Source organism: Hyla sarda, chromosome 13 (genome assembly GCF_029499605.1).
Source record: "Hyla sarda isolate aHylSar1 chromosome 13, aHylSar1.hap1, whole genome shotgun sequence".
NCBI classification, from domain to species: domain Eukaryota; kingdom Metazoa; phylum Chordata; class Amphibia; order Anura; family Hylidae; genus Hyla; species Hyla sarda.
Genome location: NC_079201.1, coordinates 12671986 through 12693137, shown reverse-complemented (window position 1 = coordinate 12693137; position 21152 = coordinate 12671986). Strand labels below are relative to the sequence as shown.

The 21152-nt window shown below is 40.7% G+C and overlaps 1 protein-coding gene across 3 annotated transcripts in view; it reads right to left on the bottom strand.

The window, feature by feature from the left end:
- Positions 1-4483: 4483 nt before the first annotated feature.
- CDH22 (cadherin 22) overlaps positions 4484-21152 on the bottom strand; it is a 257926-nt gene continuing 241257 nt past the window's right edge. For 2 of the 3 annotated variants that reach the window (XM_056550686.1, XM_056550685.1), the window contains 4 exons: positions 18080-18201; positions 15424-15541; positions 11521-11772; positions 4484-7216 (listed from right to left, as the gene is read on the bottom strand). In XM_056550686.1, the coding sequence (XP_056406661.1) occupies positions 6705-7216; positions 11521-11772; positions 15424-15541; positions 18080-18201 (1004 nt within the window). In that variant the 3' untranslated portion in view covers positions 4484-6704. Of the gene's footprint in view, positions 7217-11520; positions 11773-15423; positions 15542-18079; positions 18202-21152 lie in introns of those variants that run through there. The other variant, XM_056550688.1, reaches the window with a different exon arrangement.

Genomic DNA, 21152 nt, shown 5'->3' with positions numbered 1-21152 from the left:
CTGACCTTCTGCTACGTCCGACCTTGCTCTTGTCTACTCCCTTGTACCGCGCCTATCTTCAGCAGTCAGAGAGGTTGAGCCGTTGCTGGTGGATACGACCTGGTTGCTACCGCCGCTGCAAGACCATCCTGCTTTGCGGCGGGCTCTGGTGAATACCAGTAGCAACTTAGAACCGGTCCACCAACACGGTCCACGCCAATCCCTCTCTGGCACAGAGGATCCACCTCCAGCCAGCCGAATCATGACAAGGAAGCTGCGCAAGTGCAGTGAAACACGTTGCATCTTGGTCAATAAAATCCTCTTTTATCCTCCATACCTGGTCGTGGTCCGTCAGCGCCGTTTGAGCCAGGTCCCTCTTCGAAGCCATCCCTGTCCATTGCAGTCATCAACTAAGGCCTGCGACTGGTGATTGACTGAGCGGCCTGAAGTATGTCTCGGAAGATGGTGGCATGAGCACTCAGCAAGAAGATTTGGCTCCTGTCCTGGAGACCACATGGGGCCCGACTTGTGGGACACTTATCTTCTTTACTGTAGATATTGAATATGTTTTTAAAAGCTGGATAACCCCTTTAACTCTTTTTAGGGTCATTAATGTACTGATACAACGTGTATTGAACCCAGACAGCATTTTTCATCAGATATAATGATGCCATCAAATGCAAAATACACAGTGACATCCAGTGACTCACATATGATGTCTTCACTGATTCTAGACTTTCTCATCTCCATTTGATCCATCGTATTTGCCTAGACATCTTTTTTCTTCTTCACAAACAAGTGAGCACAGTGAATGGTGATGTCATTGGGGCACTTCCGCTAGGGATTCTGCAATTCCCTGCCCCCTTGCAATAGTATGTTAAATCCGGTACACCACTTTAATAGTGCCCACATGGAGCATGTCACATTTTGGCAAATTTATAGTGAAATTATGGTCTTTCCACTTCAGTATTATGGCCCCAACAGTGCTCATTGGAACATTCAGACACTTAGAAATGCTGTGACCAACACCATTGTAATGTTTTACTACAATTAGGTTGTGAGGGTCTTGAGACAGCTCTTTGCATTTACCCATCATGAGATGTTTCTTGTGTGACACCTCGGCAATGAGACCTTCTTTACAGCCATCAGTTGGGACTTTTGTGCCCTTTAGGAGAGATCTTAAGCTGATATTAATTTGCACTGATAAGGGGCTGGATTGCTTTTTAATTGCAAATAGATTTCAGCTGTTGTCTTGGCTTTCTAGGCCTTTTTGCACCTTCCATTCTTTATGCGTTCAAAACTTTTTTACTGTGTCATTTCACATTATTACACATAACTTCTTTCTGATCTTGTTTGTTTTGGTTTCTTTGTATGTTTGGATTACTTGAGTTGTTTCCGACATCTGGCCTTTGGAAATATATTTAGTGATATATTAAATTCACCCGCTGTATATATCTGTCTATGAGTTAGAACTGGTATAACAAATACTAATATCAAAAAACAACAATGTGGTACTCATATGTATTGATGTATACAGTAACTCGTATGTATGGAGTAGATAAGCTTTTCCTTGTGTCTGTTCTCTTGCCGTTTCTCTTCTCTCACTCTTCTATCTCTGCTCTCCCCCTCCCTTCCTCCTCCACAACCATCTCTGGTTTACGGGTCTCAGAGGCCTCCTCTGATTAAATGATTTCTTCCTTTTCAGCAGAAAAACTAATAAGAGCCTCAAAGGATTTTTCTTTTGACTTAAAAAAAAAAGAACAAATATCTTAATTTGCATCCACCCTGCAAACTAATTGGTGGAAAATGAAACTGGTGAAGCCGGTTAATTAAATGAGGACGGAGCGAAATCCAACCAGATCCTGATTAGCCGGCGCATTAATTCAGTTTGGGTGAATTTAGATGAGTTGGGAGCGGAGAAGAGGAGGGGAAGGAGGGATGGGGACGGAGAGAGAGGATACAGTAGACTGAAAGGCAATCTCAAGATGTCATCTGGATAAATTGGTATACAAACAGCATGGATTCGGTGTGGTATGTGACTGCAAAATCCGATCTCAAGCTGAAATTATTTGTTTAACCGCTTGTGCCCTTCAGGAGAGATCTTCAACCTCCTGGGCAGGAATGAAAGGTGGTGGTAACAAAATGCCGGATTCAATGTACTATGGCCAACTGCTTTTACCCAACTAATAGACTCCTTTAAATAGAAAATAGACTCCCTTGACTTGGCAAGATAAGTGAAGACTGAAGACACCTCTCATGTAAAAAATTGGATCTATCCTAGTGCTGGCTCTCGAAGGAGCGGAGAACAACCACCACAGTTTTACTGGTACTTCAGGCATCTGTGTGATTAAAGGAGTACTGCAGCAGAAAGTGACCTATCTTCTACAGGATAGAGGATAACTGTCAGATTGTGGGGGAACTGACCACTGGGACCCCCTGCGATCTCCTGATTTAGCATCGGCTTTCTGAGGGGAGCACATGCTGGGGTCAGCACAAGCATCATTCATTCTCTGTGGCAGTGCCGGAGAGTTGCTTTTCATAGAAATGAATGGAGTGCGTATCTCAGAGAGCTGGTGTAACGCTCCACGGGTGGACCCACTGTGCCACAAGTGGCAGCCAATCAGGCAGGCAGAATGGGGCAAAGCTAACACTAAGATACAGCAATGCTGATAAAGGTATTTATATACAAAGTAAATACAGAGTCCAAGTGATAAGGCAAATGGCAAGTCCAATAGGCAGGCAGGAAGAGGATCAGTGGACAGAACCAATACAGAGAGCCAACAGAACAGAATGCCAGGACAGACTACAATCGGAATGCAACCTTGCTAAAACCTTAGGCAACAGGTGATAGACGTTTATATAGGGAGTGCATGCTGCCTCTATAAAACACAGTGCTCGTGCACGGCACCTAGTGGACAGAGTGAAAACAGCAGGAGACACACCAGAGCAGGAAGTCCAGGAAACACAGCAAACACAGGATGCAGCAACTTTTTCCTGACACTGGTAAAAGCCGGGACTCATGGTACACTGGTGGTTGCCAACCAGCAGCGTTACACCTCGGGCTCATTCAGGAAACCGCAGGTATCCCAGCAATCGTACTCCCTGCAATCTGACACTTATCCCTTACTTATCGTGTGGATAGGGGATAAGTTACTTTTTACCGTAGTACCACTTTAAGATGTGGTCTATTCCGAACTGGGAAGTACTAGTTGTAACAGAAAGTTGTAACTTGGCTACGGCGATAGAAACAGGACTTAAAATGGGTCAGTTTTCTTTTGACCGTCTTTACATGGCCAGTTGTGTAAATGAAAATAAAACTATATTAAGTCAGAATACAAATCAACCAAATGTCCTGTATGGATGGGATATCACACACTAAGTAGATCACCCAAAAAGCCAAAATCAAGGACCAAACAATGCCTTTGGCTTAGTACTTAGCAGTATAGTTAGCAGTATAGACAACTGCCACCACCAAAAATATAACCGATAACCCATGACATGGGGACTTCATATGCCAATGATGGTCAACAAATTGTGGGAGCATGAAATTTGGCTATTGACTATGTCAAAGGTCCACATATCATATTCAGCCAGGACTTGATTAATACAATAGAGTATTAGGCTGAACTTGATGCGTGAAACTTCAGATGGTGGGGGTTGTCCATTCCCCGCTGCCATCTTGCTGTCAGGAGTTAAATATTATCCTCATTTTTACCTTTTCTTCTTCTGCTTGGTGTCACCAGTTGGCCCTCTGTCTACTCCACTAAGTTTAAAGGGATATTCTGGTTTCTGAAAATTGTTTTTAAATAAATAAATAACTTACTAATATATTGTTATCACAAATTGTACTGGCTTCAGCATGGTTTTGCATGATTCAGCCCTGACAGGAAATTGTGCAGTCCTCTCATTGTCAGTGTGGTGTAGTGTCAGCAGCTCCTCAGCTCCTCCCTTTCTTCTGTCAAGAAGTTGTGTAGTCTTCTCATTGTCAGTGTGGTGTTGTCTCAGCAGCTTCCCAGCTCCTCCCTTTCTCCCATGTCAACTAAGTATCCTCTGCTGTCTTAGGAGGCATGGCTGGATCTTGTCTCTGAGCTCTAGGCCTGCCCCCTGAGTGATGTCATTACCTCTGACCAGCCTCTAAAGTCTGCATCACCATCTCCCTATCTTATACATATATATCTTTATTGGGACATATAGGGAGAATGAGATGTGTTTACAGCATGCTGTCTTCTACTGAGCAATGCCACAGGCAGAGGAGCAGACAGGGGATGTATACAGCAACTTTTGCTGTTTGGAGAGATAATCTTCTAAATAGAGCTTGCTGTGGGAGGGGCGTGAACAGGATGGAAGGGCTATGCTGATGAGCTGAGGGGAATCAGGAATTGTAATACAAGCAACTGCTCAACCAGGAAGTAGGGAACAAAGACCCCCAAAACAACACTCTATGCTTTTGCAGCATTTTTTAACCAGTAAATTGATCTGATCACACTGAGACACGTAATAGGAATTTAGTAGAAGAAACTTTTATTTTTTCCTCTGAGGAATCATGATAAATAACGACAGTCCCCCGAAGAGCTGTTGTAGTGCACTGTGGAAAATTCAGTCCAAATAACCGCACTGTGTAGACAATGTAGATGGCGAAGTTTGAAAGTTGATACTATGAAAGTTTATTACAACGCCAAATGACAGCTAATACTGTGGATACCCCCCCCATAAGGATCAGTCCTTGATCCTTTGGGGTTACCCTTAGATTCGGCTGCTTTGGCATCTAGAGAAGTGGGTGACAATGGCAGCACAAGTATCATGAGTCGGTTGCTTAGAAGATATATTGGGGCATATAGGAAATTACAGGTTTCTCCCAAAAAATGGTTAAAAAAAACTTAAGTGTGAGGATGAGAAAAACTTTGTGAACAATTTAGACACGTCTGTATTCCTGCATTGATTGTAAGAGGAAAGTATACTCCATTTCTTGGACTGGTTGCTTTAGCATATTCCAGTTGTCTCCAAACTGCGGACCTCAAGCAGTTGCAAAATTACAACTTCCAGCATGGAATTTGTAGTTGTGCAACAGCTGGAGGTCCACAGTTTGGTGACCCCTGGCATATTCAGTAATTCAAGCCAATTTCAATATTATTTATACCATGTAAAAGACAATAGGGGAGTGGGGGAAGGGCTCAGGTGTTTCAGAGAAATCATAGTTGAAAAAAAGCCAACGGAACCCAGGCTAGTTATTGTGGCGGTAAGCCATATATATTTAGATGATTTAGGATGAATTGAATAGGAAATAGGTCTGGTTGTACTGACAACATGAGACCACATCCTTTGTTTTTAGACTTTCAATGATTTTCAATGACTTACAATTCGCACCAGATTTTAGCGCACAACCCAACCAAAGCAGGTCTGGTTCACAATAGTAAGTCGGGGCCTGCAGTTTGTGTGTTATTAGTCTAGTATATTGTGTTTGTCTATAATTGTAACTTAGATAACAATCAGATGACATTGTACAGTATTAGTTATCAATTGGTAATTTTTTTGCAACTGTAAAAGCTTCAGAATTATGGCTCAATTTGCGGTAAACAAATTGGCATCAATACCCTGCACCAGATTTATTACGGTATGTGTTTTAGACACCTTTATTGCCTTACAAGTGTTAAAAAAGGGGGAGTAGCTTAGAGAAAACGGGCAGGCCTCAAAAATGTGGGCCAAAATTTTGCCACAAAATTCTGGCGTGGAGTAAGAGGTGGCATAAAGAAGAGGTAAGGCTCTAGTAACGTGCACCAAATTTGTCATGTAGCATTTGCCACGGTAATAAATTTGGTGGATCTACTGCCAGCCTGTGGTAGTTTTAAAGGGTACCTTTCATCCAAAAAACTTTTGATATATTATAGATTAATGTATGCCGAATTACTTTCCAATAGCATGTTATTAAAAAATATGCTTCTTTCTATTTAATTTTCCACTTTGAAAAAATTACCACTAGGGGTCTCCCTACCAGTCCTGGCCGCAAGCCTTTTTTTTTTATAGATTTTAGACTCATGCTGGAGTCCTAAATCTCAGACTGTAGCCGGGACACAGACAAGCTCAGCACATATGTCAGAAGATGACCTCCATTAAGTTCTAAAATTACAGGACACTATGGAAACTGCTCAGAAGTTTCCATAACTGGAAATCTCCGACACAACAGATGTAAATACGGCCATTCAATTAATTGACGTTACTTGAAATATCCAAGTTTTGGGAGCACGGACTGCAAAATTTTACTATCTTTTGATGTTTAGATTGTTTTGAGGTTTTTAGAATTCCTCTCTAAGTCAAATAAATGAAGGGATACAGAATTGTCTCCTTTTTTCTTTAAGTGCTGTATATAGGCGTAACTAGAAAAAGTACAGGTGAAATGGTGACATAATGCAATTTGGCTCATGACCAGACCAGAAATTCTGATAAGTAATGACTGACGTTGTCTTTAGTATGATGGTTTATTTTGTTGGTGACTGTTGATGTACTGTATGATCTTGTTGTCAGAGAAGGAAATGAACATGGGTATCAAGGGTTGTATATATATATATATGTAAATAAATGGTCACTGGTGGAATGGAACAGTTAATGGGCATAGTAGAGCAATGTCATATGGTGTTTACATATTGATATGTAATAAATATGGAGCAAGTCTGCCCCTGCAATTAGAGCATAAGGTCTTGGTACCCTGAAAATTAAGGGATTGACTTGGGCTAGGAGCTCTGGCTTTCTTCGTGTCCCTTGTGTCCAGCATATAGAGCAGCTAGTTGGCGAAATCTTGGACCCCAAGAGCCCAACTGAGAAAAGTCTTGCTCTGAACTTGTAGACCAGCTGCTTATAGAACTGAGAGATGCAGCACTGGAGCCTGATCCCTCAAAGGCATAAGTCTGGAAGGAATCATAAGGAGGCACTGATGAGTCCTGATCTGCCAGCCTTACTTTTCTACTGATGTAGTCTTTAAACAGTGAGAAGTCCAATTCAGCTCCTGGAAACCACTGAGGCAAGGGGTGACGCTGAGTCGCAAGAGTACTGTCCCCTCCAGCCTCACTCCCCTCGCTGAAATTGTACAAGCTGCGCAATGCTGACATATCGTATGCCTCGGTGTCCTGCTCTCCACCTCCTTCATCATTGTACTTGATGACATTATCCCTCATGTCTTCATCTTCATCTGATGAAAGATGGCCCTGGTGGTGTCGTTTTAGAGCCAGAATAAGGAGAATCAGCACTGTGGGCAAAAAAAGAGAATATATGAATTATAATGAATGATAATTTAACATGATAATGATAACTTTTCAGCCATCTTATTTATTACTTGAAGGTTGGCCTGGTGTCCAAGAGCTTTTTGCTCGAAAAGGGTTAGATTTATCTTGGTGTTTATTCAATATAATCACTTGACTGATCCCAACCACTGCCATTCCAATACTCAACTGGTCCCTTCTTTTCTTCCACTTCCTGGTCCTATCTTGATACATGGTGGCCCCAGTGCATCCTTTGGGGGAGGTAGTGCCATAAGAGGATCCCATTTCCTCATCCTTGATTGTTTGCAACCACTGGACAGCTGATCAGCATTGGGCATGGATCAGGAGGCTGAAACCTCTATGTAAAGACATTCGATGAGTGCACTACTTTCAATTGCCTTGCTCTTTGGTTGTGGACTTTATTAGGGGTGCTCTCCTTTTTTTCTTGTCTCTCTATGGTCTCATTGTGACACACAGAAACTAGGGATCTACCGATTATCTTATCGGCCAATATTCACGATTTTTTACATTATCGGTATCGGCAATTACCTTGCCGATATGCCGATAATGCCCCGGCCCCGCCTCCCCGGCCGGAGACCACTGCCGCTGCCCCTTTGCCTCCCCCATCCCCGGTTTTATAATTACCTGTTCCCGGGGTCCGCGCTACTTCTAGCTCCTGCGACATTCTGCGTGCTGTGCAGCGCAATGACGAGTGACGTCCTCAACGCGACGTCACCGTCAGTGCGCACAGTGACAGCTCAGGACGCTGCCGGAGCCAGAAGTAGCGCGGACCCCAGGAACAGGTAATTATAAAACCGGGGATGGGGGAGCGGCGGCGGTGGTGGTTGGACTAGGGAAGACCTCAGGACAGGCAGGGGTAGAGAAGAGGGCGGCGGCGGTCTCTGGCCCCTCAAAAGCCGCTGCAGTTCATTGATTTAAAGCGCCCGCTTTAAATCATTGATCTGAAGCGGCTTCTGCTGGGCCGGGTGGGGGGGTCAAATAGAAGATAACTTATACCGGAATATCGGTATAAGTTATCGGCCTGAAAGGTCACAAATTATCGGTATCGGCCATAAAAACTTCGATATTGGTCCATCTCTAACAGAAACCACCATCTCATGCAATCACTGGTCACTGTGGGAATCTTTCTGTGTTGAGATGAGACCAGGAAATGTAGCGGTGACCTGTTGAGCTTCAAGATGAGACATGGAAAGTACAAGTGGACTGTTGAGCTTTGTAACAGTTCTTAGTTGACATGAGGAGTGGAAATTACCAGTGGACTGTTGCGTATTGGAATGGTTCTGTGTTAAGATGAGACATAGAAATGAATGGTGAACTGTTGATCTCCGGAACAGTTCTCTGTTGACTTGAAACATGGAAATGAGTGGTGACCTGTTGAGCTTTGTGACGGTTCTATGTTGAGAAGTGGAAAGTAACAGTGGACTGTTGCGCTTCAGAATGGTTCTGTGTTGAGATAAGACCAGGAAATAGAAATTAAGGGAAGACACTTGATCTTCGGAACGGCAATGGTGGCGACTCGGTAAGTAACACCTTCTTTGTTTTTTAAGCCAGACTTTCCATTTATAAAAAATATTTATCCCACTGGACAATAACTTTCCAATATGTACTATTAGTCTATGGTACTCCTATATGATCTCCTATAAGGCTAAGAGTGTTTCTACACCTATAATCATCCCCTCAATTTTGACAGTAAAATATTTTTATTATGTTTGTGATATCTGCTAGACTAGGTAATGGATTACCTTTTGAATACCATACTAGTCTGTTAGTCCTTATTTATGGTCAGAAAAGTGTTTTCTTTGGTAAGTGTGGTCAAAGTGGGCCATATCCATTACAATAAAGTTGTTCATTTCAACACCAACATATCTAGGACCCAGCATCAGTCTTTGTGTTTACCTGGCTAAAGAAATAATGTGTTGTGTCGACTACTTTTGACTGACATTATGGTTGCAGTCAAGGGACCAAATAAAGTTCAAGAACACTTTTTTATATCAGGGTCTGCTTATTACACAACCTTTTCTAAGAATAGAAACCCCATTTAAGCAGGTCGTAACCTCCAGTGATACAGTTTTTAATGTCTCTGAAACCCTCTACTCTTCCTTCTCCACACAGATCGGTGGGAAGCCAGGGAACTGAGTGCTGCTTGATATTGACATTTCTGTGTCATAATGCTAAAATAGCTTTTTTGCCCCCCCCCCCCCCCCCCCGCAATCTTCTGCACTGGGCCCCGGCTCTCCCTGTAAGTGGGGCAGGTGACCGCTCGGCGGCTTACACTTCCCCTTCATGTATCTGTATTGGAGAGCCCTTCGGCTATCTTCGGCTCTCCCATAGAGATATATGGAGGATAGGTGTAGGCTGCCGCTTCGTGCGTGGGTCGGAGGGAACTGGGGCCCATACAGGAGGTCGCAGGGAGATTGGATGGGGGATATGTTTTTTAGCATGATACTTCTCCTTTAACTGCACATCTTTGCACTGTAATTGTTGTAAATTAATTACACAGACAATGATAAGTTCCCCATATGTGTGTATGTCTTGACATGCTGGGAGTTTAAGTTTTGCCACATCTAAAGGCCACAGTTTGAGACCACTGTTCTAAAGTATGTGAATAAATACCTTTATTCCAGTTTTCAAATGGGAGAGACTTGTACAGTTTTGTTTAGTTTTTTTATAAAAAAAAAAAAGAAGCTCGATTCAGCATGAATATCCAACAATCTACTTGTATAACGCGTTTCGAGCGCATTCTCTTGATTCTCTTAGCACTTGGGTGATATGTTTTTAAAGGAGATCTCCAATGAAAACTAACTTATCCCCTATCAACAGGATAGAGGATAAATAGCTGATCGCAGGGGGTCCGACTGCTGACACCCTCCCCACCCCCACCCCCGTTACTGGCACAGGAACCAGCGCTCAGTAAGGATCGTGTGCTACAGCTGGCATGCACTCCATTCATTTTTATGGGAGCGCCAAAAAGACCTGAGTCCAGCTCTCAAGCACCATCGGCATTCCCATAGAAATGAATGGAGTGTGTGCTGTCTACCGGTAGACAACACGTGCTCCTCAGTGAGAGCACCAGGGTCCCGGCAATCAATTACTTAACCTTATTGTGTGGATAGGGGATAAGTTAGTTTTCACCAGAGTACTCCTTTAAGCCTTTAAAGACGAGATGAAGATTAGATCACATTTTGTTTTTCTGCAAGATCGAGCTTCTATCTTTTAATATCTCCTACGCAGAACGGTCACCGTGGGATTCTTGCATTAGTAATGTGCCGGCAACAGCAAGTGAAGCTGGACTTTTACTTTTTATTATGCTGAATTTTTGGTTTTATAGCTGGGAAATATCAAGGATGATCATCCCTTGAGTAAGTGAAAGTATATTACACATAGGGCTTGCCATACACCGAAGAGGGATAACTCAAGGTGTCCAAAATGTATGGCCAATACGGGATATTTAATGCATCTTTTATGGCGATGCTTCCAACTAAATACGTTTTGGACTGAGATAATAGACAGAATAAATTCATTCTTTTCAACTCATATTACTCCTGATCCATTGCTATGTTTTGGATTGTCTGGAAAGGGAAATTAGCTTGTGTGGCTGGCAGTCACCCAATGGCTATTTATAGCTAGAAAATCTATAACCTCCAAATGGATGTCCTCTTATCTTCTGACAGTAAGCAAATGGTTAAGTGTTGTGAATCACATTTGAGAGGCAGGTCTGCTAGTATATCTTACTTTAATAGAACTTAAAGGGGTATTCCAGTAGTTTTTTTTTCTTTTTTTGCTTCTACTTTTCTTTTTTTTTTTTGCTTCCACTACCTCTTTGCCTTGCTTTGTCCCATTTCCCTGCACATGACCCTCACCCAGAAGTCTTTTTATTATACTGTTGTCTCTGACCTTTCCCAGCATTCCATGCGGCCAGAGACAAGATGTCATAAGTCACCTGGTCCCCAGGAGGAGTGGCTATGCTGTAGTGTGTGGGTGGATAGCATTACTTTAGTAAATCCTTTCCACCTGCCCACTGCAGCATAGCCACGCCCACTGGAGACTATGTGACTTATGACAAATTGTCTCTGGGCACATAGAAAGCTGGGAAAGATCAGAGACAACAGTAAAATAAAAACACTTGCACTACAGCACTTCCGGGTGTGGGTCCTGTGCATGAAAATGGGACAAAGTGGTGCACGGAGTACACAGTATTATAAAAACTTGGCATCATGGAAAGTTTGGTCCTGTTGTATGCTACAAATTTAACAAAAGTATTTTTACTTACCTACAAGTATCAGCACACACACCAACAGGGCAATAAGTGCTCCAGGACTCAGACTTCCAGCCATCACATAGGCCGTTGTGTTGCATGACTGCACTGCCCCTGTGCTGTCACACCCACACACTCGAATGGTGAGAGTCCCCGTGCTACTCAGAGCTGGAGTTCCCCCATCAACAACCAGTATCGGCAAGATAAACATATCCTGCTCCCTTCGGTCAAAGGGCGTTCTGTGTGTGTGTACAGAAGCTGTGTTATCTGTAATGGAGAAAATACATGGTGTTAGTATCGACGTAATAGGAGGAACTCCTGGAATTACATAGCTTTTAATCCACTTTTTAGTTAACACTAGGTAATTTATCCACATACGCTTATAGTGCTGATACAGACAGTACGTGTTTCGGCACATCAAGCCTTCCTCTGCTTACAGCTGAGGAAGGATTGCTGCACCGAAACGTGTACTGTCTGTACCCCTACTATGACCAGGTGTGAATAAACACTTTAGTTATTGCATCAAACTTGGAGAGTGCTGGGATCTTCATCCTTCTGTTATTAAAGGGGTACTCCGCTGCTCAGCGTTTGGAACAACGCAGGAAGCTCGCACCGGGAGCTTGTGACCTCATAGCCATGCCCCTCATGATGCCACGCCCTGCCCCCTCAATGCAAGTCTATGGGAGGGGGCGTGACAGCCATCACGCCCCCTCCCATAGACTTGCATTGAGGGGGTGGGGCGTGACATCTTCAGGGAGCTGGGCTATGGCGTCACGAGCTCCCGGCGTCGGCTCCAGCGTTTGGAACAGTTTGTTCCAAACGCTGAGCAGCAGAGTACCCCTTTAATGGCTTTGATGTCACCATGTGCACCAACACCATCGCAGATGTGCTGACACATGTCTATTAGCCAAAACCTAGACCTCCCACAGATCCACTAAACTGGACTTACAGTAAATCACCATACTTTAGTCTGGTTTAGTAAAATTGCCCGGAGGCCCATGTATTGTGCATGTAATACAGCTTTCTGGGCTATCCAGGATTTTTTTCTAAATTAGGTATGAGCTGTATAGAAGAATAAACTTTACGCCATCCACTAATACAGTGACATTGCCATTTGGGTGTCCCCATTGGGCCTACAGCCATGACATCATATACAAGGGTTGTGTGCAGCCAACCAATGGCCTCCATGGTCACCTGCAGTACATGCTAAAAGATCCCACAAGGGCCATACCATGTACTGCTGAAGGCTGGGAGGGAAGACTAGACCAATGGTGACACTGGAGTGACAGAGGATTATGGGTAAGTAAAGTTTTTTTTTTTAATAAGCTTTTATTTAATTAAAAATCTTGGATGACCCCTAAATGCAAAAAACACACAAAAATAACTAATGAAACTTTAGACAATAACACAGATCACTTTGCAAGTCAGTCCAATATATGAATGGAGATATTAGGTATGCGTATGGAGGAAATCATGCAATACACAGGACGACAATCCAGGCGCAATGTCATAGAAATTGTACGGAAAGAAAGGAATTAGGGTGTTTTTTAGGAGTATTGATGAATCAGAAGTTTTTTTTTGTTTTTTTTTGTAGCACTGAAATGATGATGTATTAATGCATGTAGAGAGGTTTTTGGCTTTAGGTAAATGAACTGTATGTAAATAAATGTATTTATGTAAATATGCAAACAAATACATAAACTGTATATTAATAAATGTAGATATGTGAATAAATAAATGCGCTGTATAAAAATAAATGTATTTATATTACTTAAGTCAATTCAGTTGTATATAAATAAATGTACGGTATTTATGTAAATAAATCAATCAATCAATAAATAAATGCACTGTATATAAATAAATGTATTTATGTAAATAAATAAATCAATAAATAAATACACTGTATATAAATAAATGTATGTATGTAAACTAAATACACAAATGCACTCTATAAAAATATGTATATTAATAAATCAATGAACTGTATATAAATGAATGTATTTATGTAAATAAATCAATCAATAAATGCTCTGTATAAAAATAACTGTATGTATGTAAAATAAATACACAAATGCACTCTATAAAAATATGTATATTAATAAATCAATGAACTGTATATAAATTTATGTATTTATGTAAATGGATAAATAAATGTACTGTATATAAATAAATGTATTTATGTAAACAAATAAATGCACTGTATATAAAAATAAATGTTTACATGTAAATAAATAAATGCACTGTACATAAAAATAAATGTTTACATGTAAATAAATAAATGCACTGTACATAAAAATAAATGTTTACATGTAAATAAATAAGTGCACTGTATATAAACAATGTTTTTAAGTAAATAAGTAAATGTATAAAAATCTATGTACATATGTAAATCAATCAATCAATCAATGAACTATATTTAAATAAATGTATTTATGTAAATAAATAAATAAATGAACTGTATATAAATAAATGTATTTATGTAAACAAATAAATGCACTGTATATAAAAATAAATGTTTATATGTAAATAAATAAATGCACTGTATATAAATAAATAAATAAATGTATAAATGTAAATAAATAAATAAATGCACTGTACATAAAAATAAATGTTTACATGTAAATAAATAAATGCACTGTACATAAAAATAAATGTTTAAATGTAAATAAATAAATGCACTGTACATAAAAATAAATGTTTACATGTAAATAAATAAGTGCACTGTATATAAACAATGTTTTTAAGTAAATAAGTAAATGTATAAAATGTATAAAAATCTATGTACATATGTAAACCAATCAATCAATCAATGAACTATATTTAAATAAATGTATTTATGTAAATAAATAAATAAATGAACTGTATATAAATAAATGTATTTATGTAAACAAATAAATGCACTGTATATAAAAATAAATGTTTATATGTAAATAAATAAATGCACTGTATATAAATAAATAAATGTATATATGTAAATAAATAAATAAATGCACTATATATAAAATAAATATATGTAAATAAGTAAATGTACTGTAAACAATGTATTTATTTTAATAAGTCAATGAACTGTATATGACTACATGTATTTATGTGAATAAATAAATGAATGTACTGTATATAAATAAATAAATTTATATATGTAAATGAACAAATAAATAAATGAATGCACTGTATAAAAATAAATGTATTTATATGAATACATCAATGAACTGTATTTATGTAAATAAATAACTAAATGCACTGTATATAAATAAATGTATTTATGTAAATAAACAATAAATAATAATTAATCAATAATTAATAATAAATCGTTTACTGAACAGTTCTTAAAGGGGTTATCCAGGAAAAAACTTTTTTTTATATATATACTGGCTCCAGAAAGTTAAACAGATTTGTAAATGACTTCTATTAAAAAAAATCTTAATCCTTTCAGTACTTATGAGCTTCTGAAGTTAAGGTTGTTCTTTTCTGTCTAAGTGCTCTCTGATGACACCTGTCTCGGGAAACGCCCAGTTTAGAAGCAAATCCCCATAGCAAACCTCTTCTAAACTGGGCGGTTCCCGAGACACGTGTCATCAGAGAGCACTTAGACAGAAAAGAACAACCTTAACTTCAGAAGCTCATAAGTACTGAAAGGATTAAGATTTTTTAATAGAAGTAAATTACAAATCTGTTTAACTTTCTGGAGCCAGTTGATATATATAAAAAAGTTTTTTTTTCCAGGATAACCCCTTTAACAGCATTGTATAATTGCTTGTGTTAGAAATAAATTAATCCATTAAATAGACTATCTAGCATCGATCAGAAGTCAGGTGACAAAGTACAAATGAATATGTGGTTATTTGTAGGGAAACAAATGAATGGAAACTGGGAAATAATGAAATGTGATGTATGGTAGGTGACCAGCATAGGGCTCACCCTTGACATTGAGCAGCGTAAAGTGATGCTCGGCGCTGGGGTCTGGAGCGAGTCTGAAGTAGAACCGGTGCCCCCCCATTGGCTCATCCCGATCCACCACACTGATGGTCTGAATCAGCTACAGCAAAGGGAGCACACATTATTTATTTACGACTGGTAAAATATATATATATACCAATACAAACACAGACAGGCATGTTCTCTAATAAGATCATTTACATTCACAATCAAAACACATAAAATATTTATGTAGCGCTGCAAACGGAAGTAATATGTCTGGGATGCGTCGCCAGGACTTCCAAGTAGGTATGTATGTAGGATTCCTCATTGGCAATGGACAACGCGTTGTAAGGCTGGATTGTTATCTCCCTTCTTTTTAAAGGGGTATTCCCGGAAAAAACTTTTTTTTATATATCAACTGGCTCCAGAAAGTTAAACAGATTTGTAAATTACTTCTATAAAAAAAATCTTAATTCTTCCAATACTTATCAGCTGCTAAAGTTGACTTGTTGTTTTCTGTCTGGCAACAGTGCTCTCTGCTGATATCTCTGCTTATCCCGGGAACTGCACAGAGTAGAAAAGGTTTGCTATGGGGATTTGCTTCTACTCTGGACAGTTCCCGAGACAGGTGTCATCAGAGAGCACTTAGACAGAAAAGAACAACTCAACTTCAGCAGCTAAAAAGTACTGAAAGGATTAAGATTTTTCAATAGAAGCAATTTACAAATCTGTTTAACTTTCTGGAGCCAGTTGATATATAAAAAAAAGTATTTTTTCCTGGATAACCCCTTTAATAAGGACCCCTAGTGATATACATGGGCAAAACCTTTTTCCACAGGGGTAAGGATTCAAAGGAAAACCTTTAAAAAAACGTGATTGCTTGTGGCACTAATGCCGGTATTGTGGGGGTGTAGAATCATGGATCACAATGAAAATAAATAAAAGAGACATTTCTAAAAAAAAAAAAAAAAAATGGACAACGCGTTTCGAATAGTGTCCCCTTTTCTTCCTCAGGTTTGATGGTCCCAGTGGTCTGCCCCCCATCCCCCCCCCCCCCCCCCGGCAATCTCCAGAACGAGACCCCGTGCTGTCAGTGAGGAGCGGTGTGTCCTCTACCAGTAGAGCGCCGATAATGCTCAGATAATGCCCGAGAGCTGTACACGGGTCTCTTCAGCGCTCCTATAGAAATAAATGGAGCACGTGCCGTCTGCAGCACGCGCTCCTCACTGAGAGCCGGGTCCCATTCCAGAGATCGCAGGGGGTCCCAGCAGTCTGGTCCCCCGCGATTAACTACTTAAAGGGGTACTCCGGTGGAAAACATATTTTTTTTTAAATCAACTTGTGCCAGAAAGTTAAAGGGGTACTCTGGTGGAAAACGTTTTTTTTTTTTTTTTTATCAACTGGTGCCAGAAAGTTAAACAGATTTGTAAATTGCTTCTATTAAAAAATCTTAATTCTTCCAGTACTTATTAGCTGCTGAATACTACAGAGAAAATTATTTTCTGTTTGGAACACAGAGCTCTCTGCTGACATCACGACCACAGTGCTCTCTGCTGACATCTCTGTCCATTTTAAGAACTGTCGATAGTAGGAGAAAATCCCCATAGAAAACATATGCTGCTCGGGACAGTTCCTAAAATGGACAGAGATGTCAGCAGAGAGCACTGTGGTCATGATGTCAGCAGAGAGCTCTGTGTTCCAAAAAGAAAATAATTTCCACTGTAGTATTCAGCAGCTAATAAGTACTGGAAGAATTAAGATTTTTTTTAAATAGAAGTAATATACAAATCTAATATATAAGGGTAAAAGGGGGGGGTACCAAATGCCTCTAGACTAATACCATAAAATGGTACATGATGATGGAATTACAGAAAAAATAAATCGGACTGTGCTTCACTTTAATGCCCCCACATATCCATCTCTCGGACGTCCAGCCAAAACTACCCTTAGGAGTTGGTAACTATATCACTTTGTGAGCTGCACATACCCCATTTTTTTCGATTTAATATACAAATCTGTTTAACTTTCTGACACCAGTTGATTTAAAAAAAAAAAGTTCTCCACCGGACCCCTTTAAGGCAGTTTTTCCCAACCAAGGTGTCTTCAGTTGTTGCAAAACTACAACTCCCAGCATGCCCGGACAGCCAAAGGCTGTCCGGGCATGCTGGGAGTTGTAGTTTTGCACCAGATGGAGGCATCCTTGGTTGGGAAACACTGGTTTAAGAGACATAGATTTATCAAAACCTGTCCAGAGGAAAAATTGTCCAGTTGCCCATAGCAACCAATCAGATTGCTTCTTTCATTTTGAACAAGGCCTCTGGAAAATGAAAGTAGCGATCTGATTGGTTGCTATGGGCAACTAGGCAACTTTTCCTCTAGACGGGTTTTGATAAATCTCCCCCTATTCGGCATGATTTATCGGCTTGATAAATTGGCTATATGTGGACTGGATAAGGTGTTGACATTGGAAGCTCCTACCATGGAAATATATACCATAAAAAAATATTTTAATAAAGATTTGTCATAGTCATTGGGGTGGGGGGGGGGGGGGGAGCTTAGATACAAGCAGACGGGTAGAAGTAAAGATTTAAGAACCTAATAATGTCTCATAGTCCATTGGTTTCCTTGTTTAATATATCAGATTATAGCACATTACCTGTCCTGGAAGAGCGTCTTCACATACTGAGGATTCATGGGGTGTAGCCAGCTCCGGAGGATTGTCATTTACATCCAGGATACGTATCCTCAGCGCCAGAACGGAAACTTTATCAGGGTAGTCTGTAGGGAACAAGTTACAGCAACGGTTACTGACGTCTTAAACTCATTTCTTCCAGAAACAGCGCCACTTTTGCCCTCAGTTTGTATGTGGTATTACAGCTCTGTTCTATTGAAGTGTAATTCCACACACAACCTGAGGACAGGGGTGGCGCTGTTTTTGGAAGAAAGCAGCAATTGTTCTTAAAGGGGTACTCCCTTAAACTGGTGCCAGAAATTTAAACAGTTTTGTAAATTACTTCTATTTAATCATCTTAATCCTTCCAGTACTTATCAGCTGCTGTATGCTCCACAGGAAGTAGTGTAATTCTTTCCAATCTGACCACAGTGCTCTCTGCTGACACTTCTGTCCATGTCAGGAACTGTCCAGAGTAGGAGCTAATCCCCATAGCAAACCTCTCCTGCTCTGGACAGTTCCTGACATGGACAGAGGTGTCAGCAGAGAGCACTGTGGTCAGACTGGAAAGAAATTCAAAAAGAAAAGAACTTCCTGTGGAGCAGATAGCAACTGATAAGTACTGGAAGGATTAAGATTTTTTAATAGAAGTAATTTACAAATCTGTTTAACTCTCTGGCACCAGTGTATTTAAAAAAAATGTTTTCCACCGGAGTACCCCTTTAAAAAGATCTCTTTAACCCAGTGTTTTCCAAACAGTGTGCCTCTTGCTGTTGCAAAAATACAACTTCCAGCATGCCTAGAGAGCCTTTAGGTTGTCCAGCCATGCTGGGAATAGTAGTTTTGCAAAAGCAGGAGAAACAGTGTTTGGAAAACACCGCTTCAAAGGGGTACTCCGGTGGAAAACAAATGTTTTCAGATCAACTGGTGGCAGAAAGTTAAACAGATGTGTAAATTATTTCTATATAAAAATTTTCATCCTTCCAGTACTTATCAGCTGCTGTATGCTCCAGAGGAAGTTGTGTAGTTCTTTCCAGTCTGACCACAGTGCTCTCTGCTGACACCTCTGTCCAGAGCTATGGGGATTTGCTTTTAGTTTCTAGAATCAGTTTTTCTCTCCAATTAGAGAGTTTTAGCAACTGATTGGGACTTAAAGGAGAACTCCGGAATAGGAAAATTATCGTCCATACTGCCGGCAGTAAAAAAATGAAACAGGTACATACCTTCCTTTGCTCCCCTGGTGCCTCCGGTAACCGGCTCCGGCCTCCGCCGCGATCCTCTTCCTGGTTGCCGGTGGTCTGCGAGTCATACTGCACTCAGGCAATCACCGGCCGCAACGAAATCCCGACTACACTGCGGCCGGTGATTGCCTGAGTGCAGTATGACTCGCCGAGCACTGGCAACCAGGAAGAGGATCGTGGCGGAGGCCGGAGCCAGTTACCGGAGGCACCGGGGGAGCGAAGGAAGGTATGTACCTGTTTATTTTTTTACTGCCGGCAGTATGGATGATAATTTTCCTATTACGGAGTTTTCCTTTAATGCCGAGCCAGGGAACTGTTTATGCCATGACTAAGGACATGTCTGCCCGAAACGCGTAGGCTATTACACTCTGCCTTTATGCTGTTATTATTTATTCTTCAATAAACTGACTTTCTACCTGCTGTCGTGGTGCCGGACATCCTTTGTATTTCTATATATCTGTGTGGGAGGGGGACGCTACCCTACAGTCCGGGCACAGGAGCAGAGGAAAGGATTGGAGTGGTCTACAAATATATGAGTAAGCCAGGGAACTCTCCAGAAGGGCGGAGTACCCATCTGCAGACGGTGCTGCTTTGTCGTTTGTTTCCCCTCATCAGTACAGAATAGAGTGTTCTGGCTTAGCTTGTGATAGGCCTTCCCGAATAGGTAAAAGGGGTTAGATTTCTCCTTGAGGAGATCACCATTACTGGTTTGTGGATCTTCAAAAGTCATTAGTACTCCACAATAGTGATGAATGACAGGGGCCATATTCGAATTCCAATATTTTGCGAATATATGGACGAATATTCGTTATATGTTCGCGAAATTCACATATTATATGTTCGTTCTCTTTTTTTTCCATGCAAAAATTTGGAATGAAATTTGCATAGTGCGCATGCGCAATTGTATCTTTCACCTAAAAGAAGGGAGGGATCAGTGTCACCCAAAAAATAATATTTATATATATTTGTCATTATGAATATATATCACTATATTGTAAATATTCACAAAATCGTGAAGTGCCAATATTCTAGGTAAAAATTTGCATTTCGAATATTCGCGCACAACACTACTCCACAAGGTCTTTGAAGCTCCATACACTAATAATGGTGTCTTCTCAAAGAGAAATCTTACCCCCTTTTACCTTTTTCGACAGGCCTATCACAGGCAAAGCCAGAACACCCTGCTCTGTACTGACATGGGGCAACAAACCCAAAACAGCACTGTCTGTTGATGGGTCCTCTTCTCTTATTGAGAGATCTATGACTTGGTATTAAATCCAAATCAGTTGCTAAAACTCTCTAGTTGGAGTGAAAAACTGATGTTTAGGGAAAACTACCTAAAAAGGTCATGTGATTGAGCTGCTTTGCATATTTCCTCTTCCCAGAAGGAGTGCTAATGGCCTTTGAAGCTCCACACACCAGTAATGGTGATCTCCTCAAGGAGAAATCTTACCCCCTTTACCATCATTTATTAAAGATACATATATGTCCTTGTGGTACCTGAGGAAGAAGCCCTATTGGCTTCGAAACACGCTGCATGCTTTTTATACCATCAAATGTTTTTTACATGCTAGTCGAGTTGACAGTTTTTACCGGCCCTTACCCTGTGATCCTCAAGGAGGAGTGTTGCATTGAGGGGGCGTGGCTGTGATGTCACGAGCCTCCAGTGCTGCACCCGAAGCTCTGAAAGAATGCCAGGTGCAGTAGGGAGATCGCGGGGGTCCTCAGCGGCGGGACCCCCACGATCAGACATCTTATCCCCTCTCCTTTGGATTGGGAGTATTGTTCTACAGTATATATGTCCTTGTGGATATTGT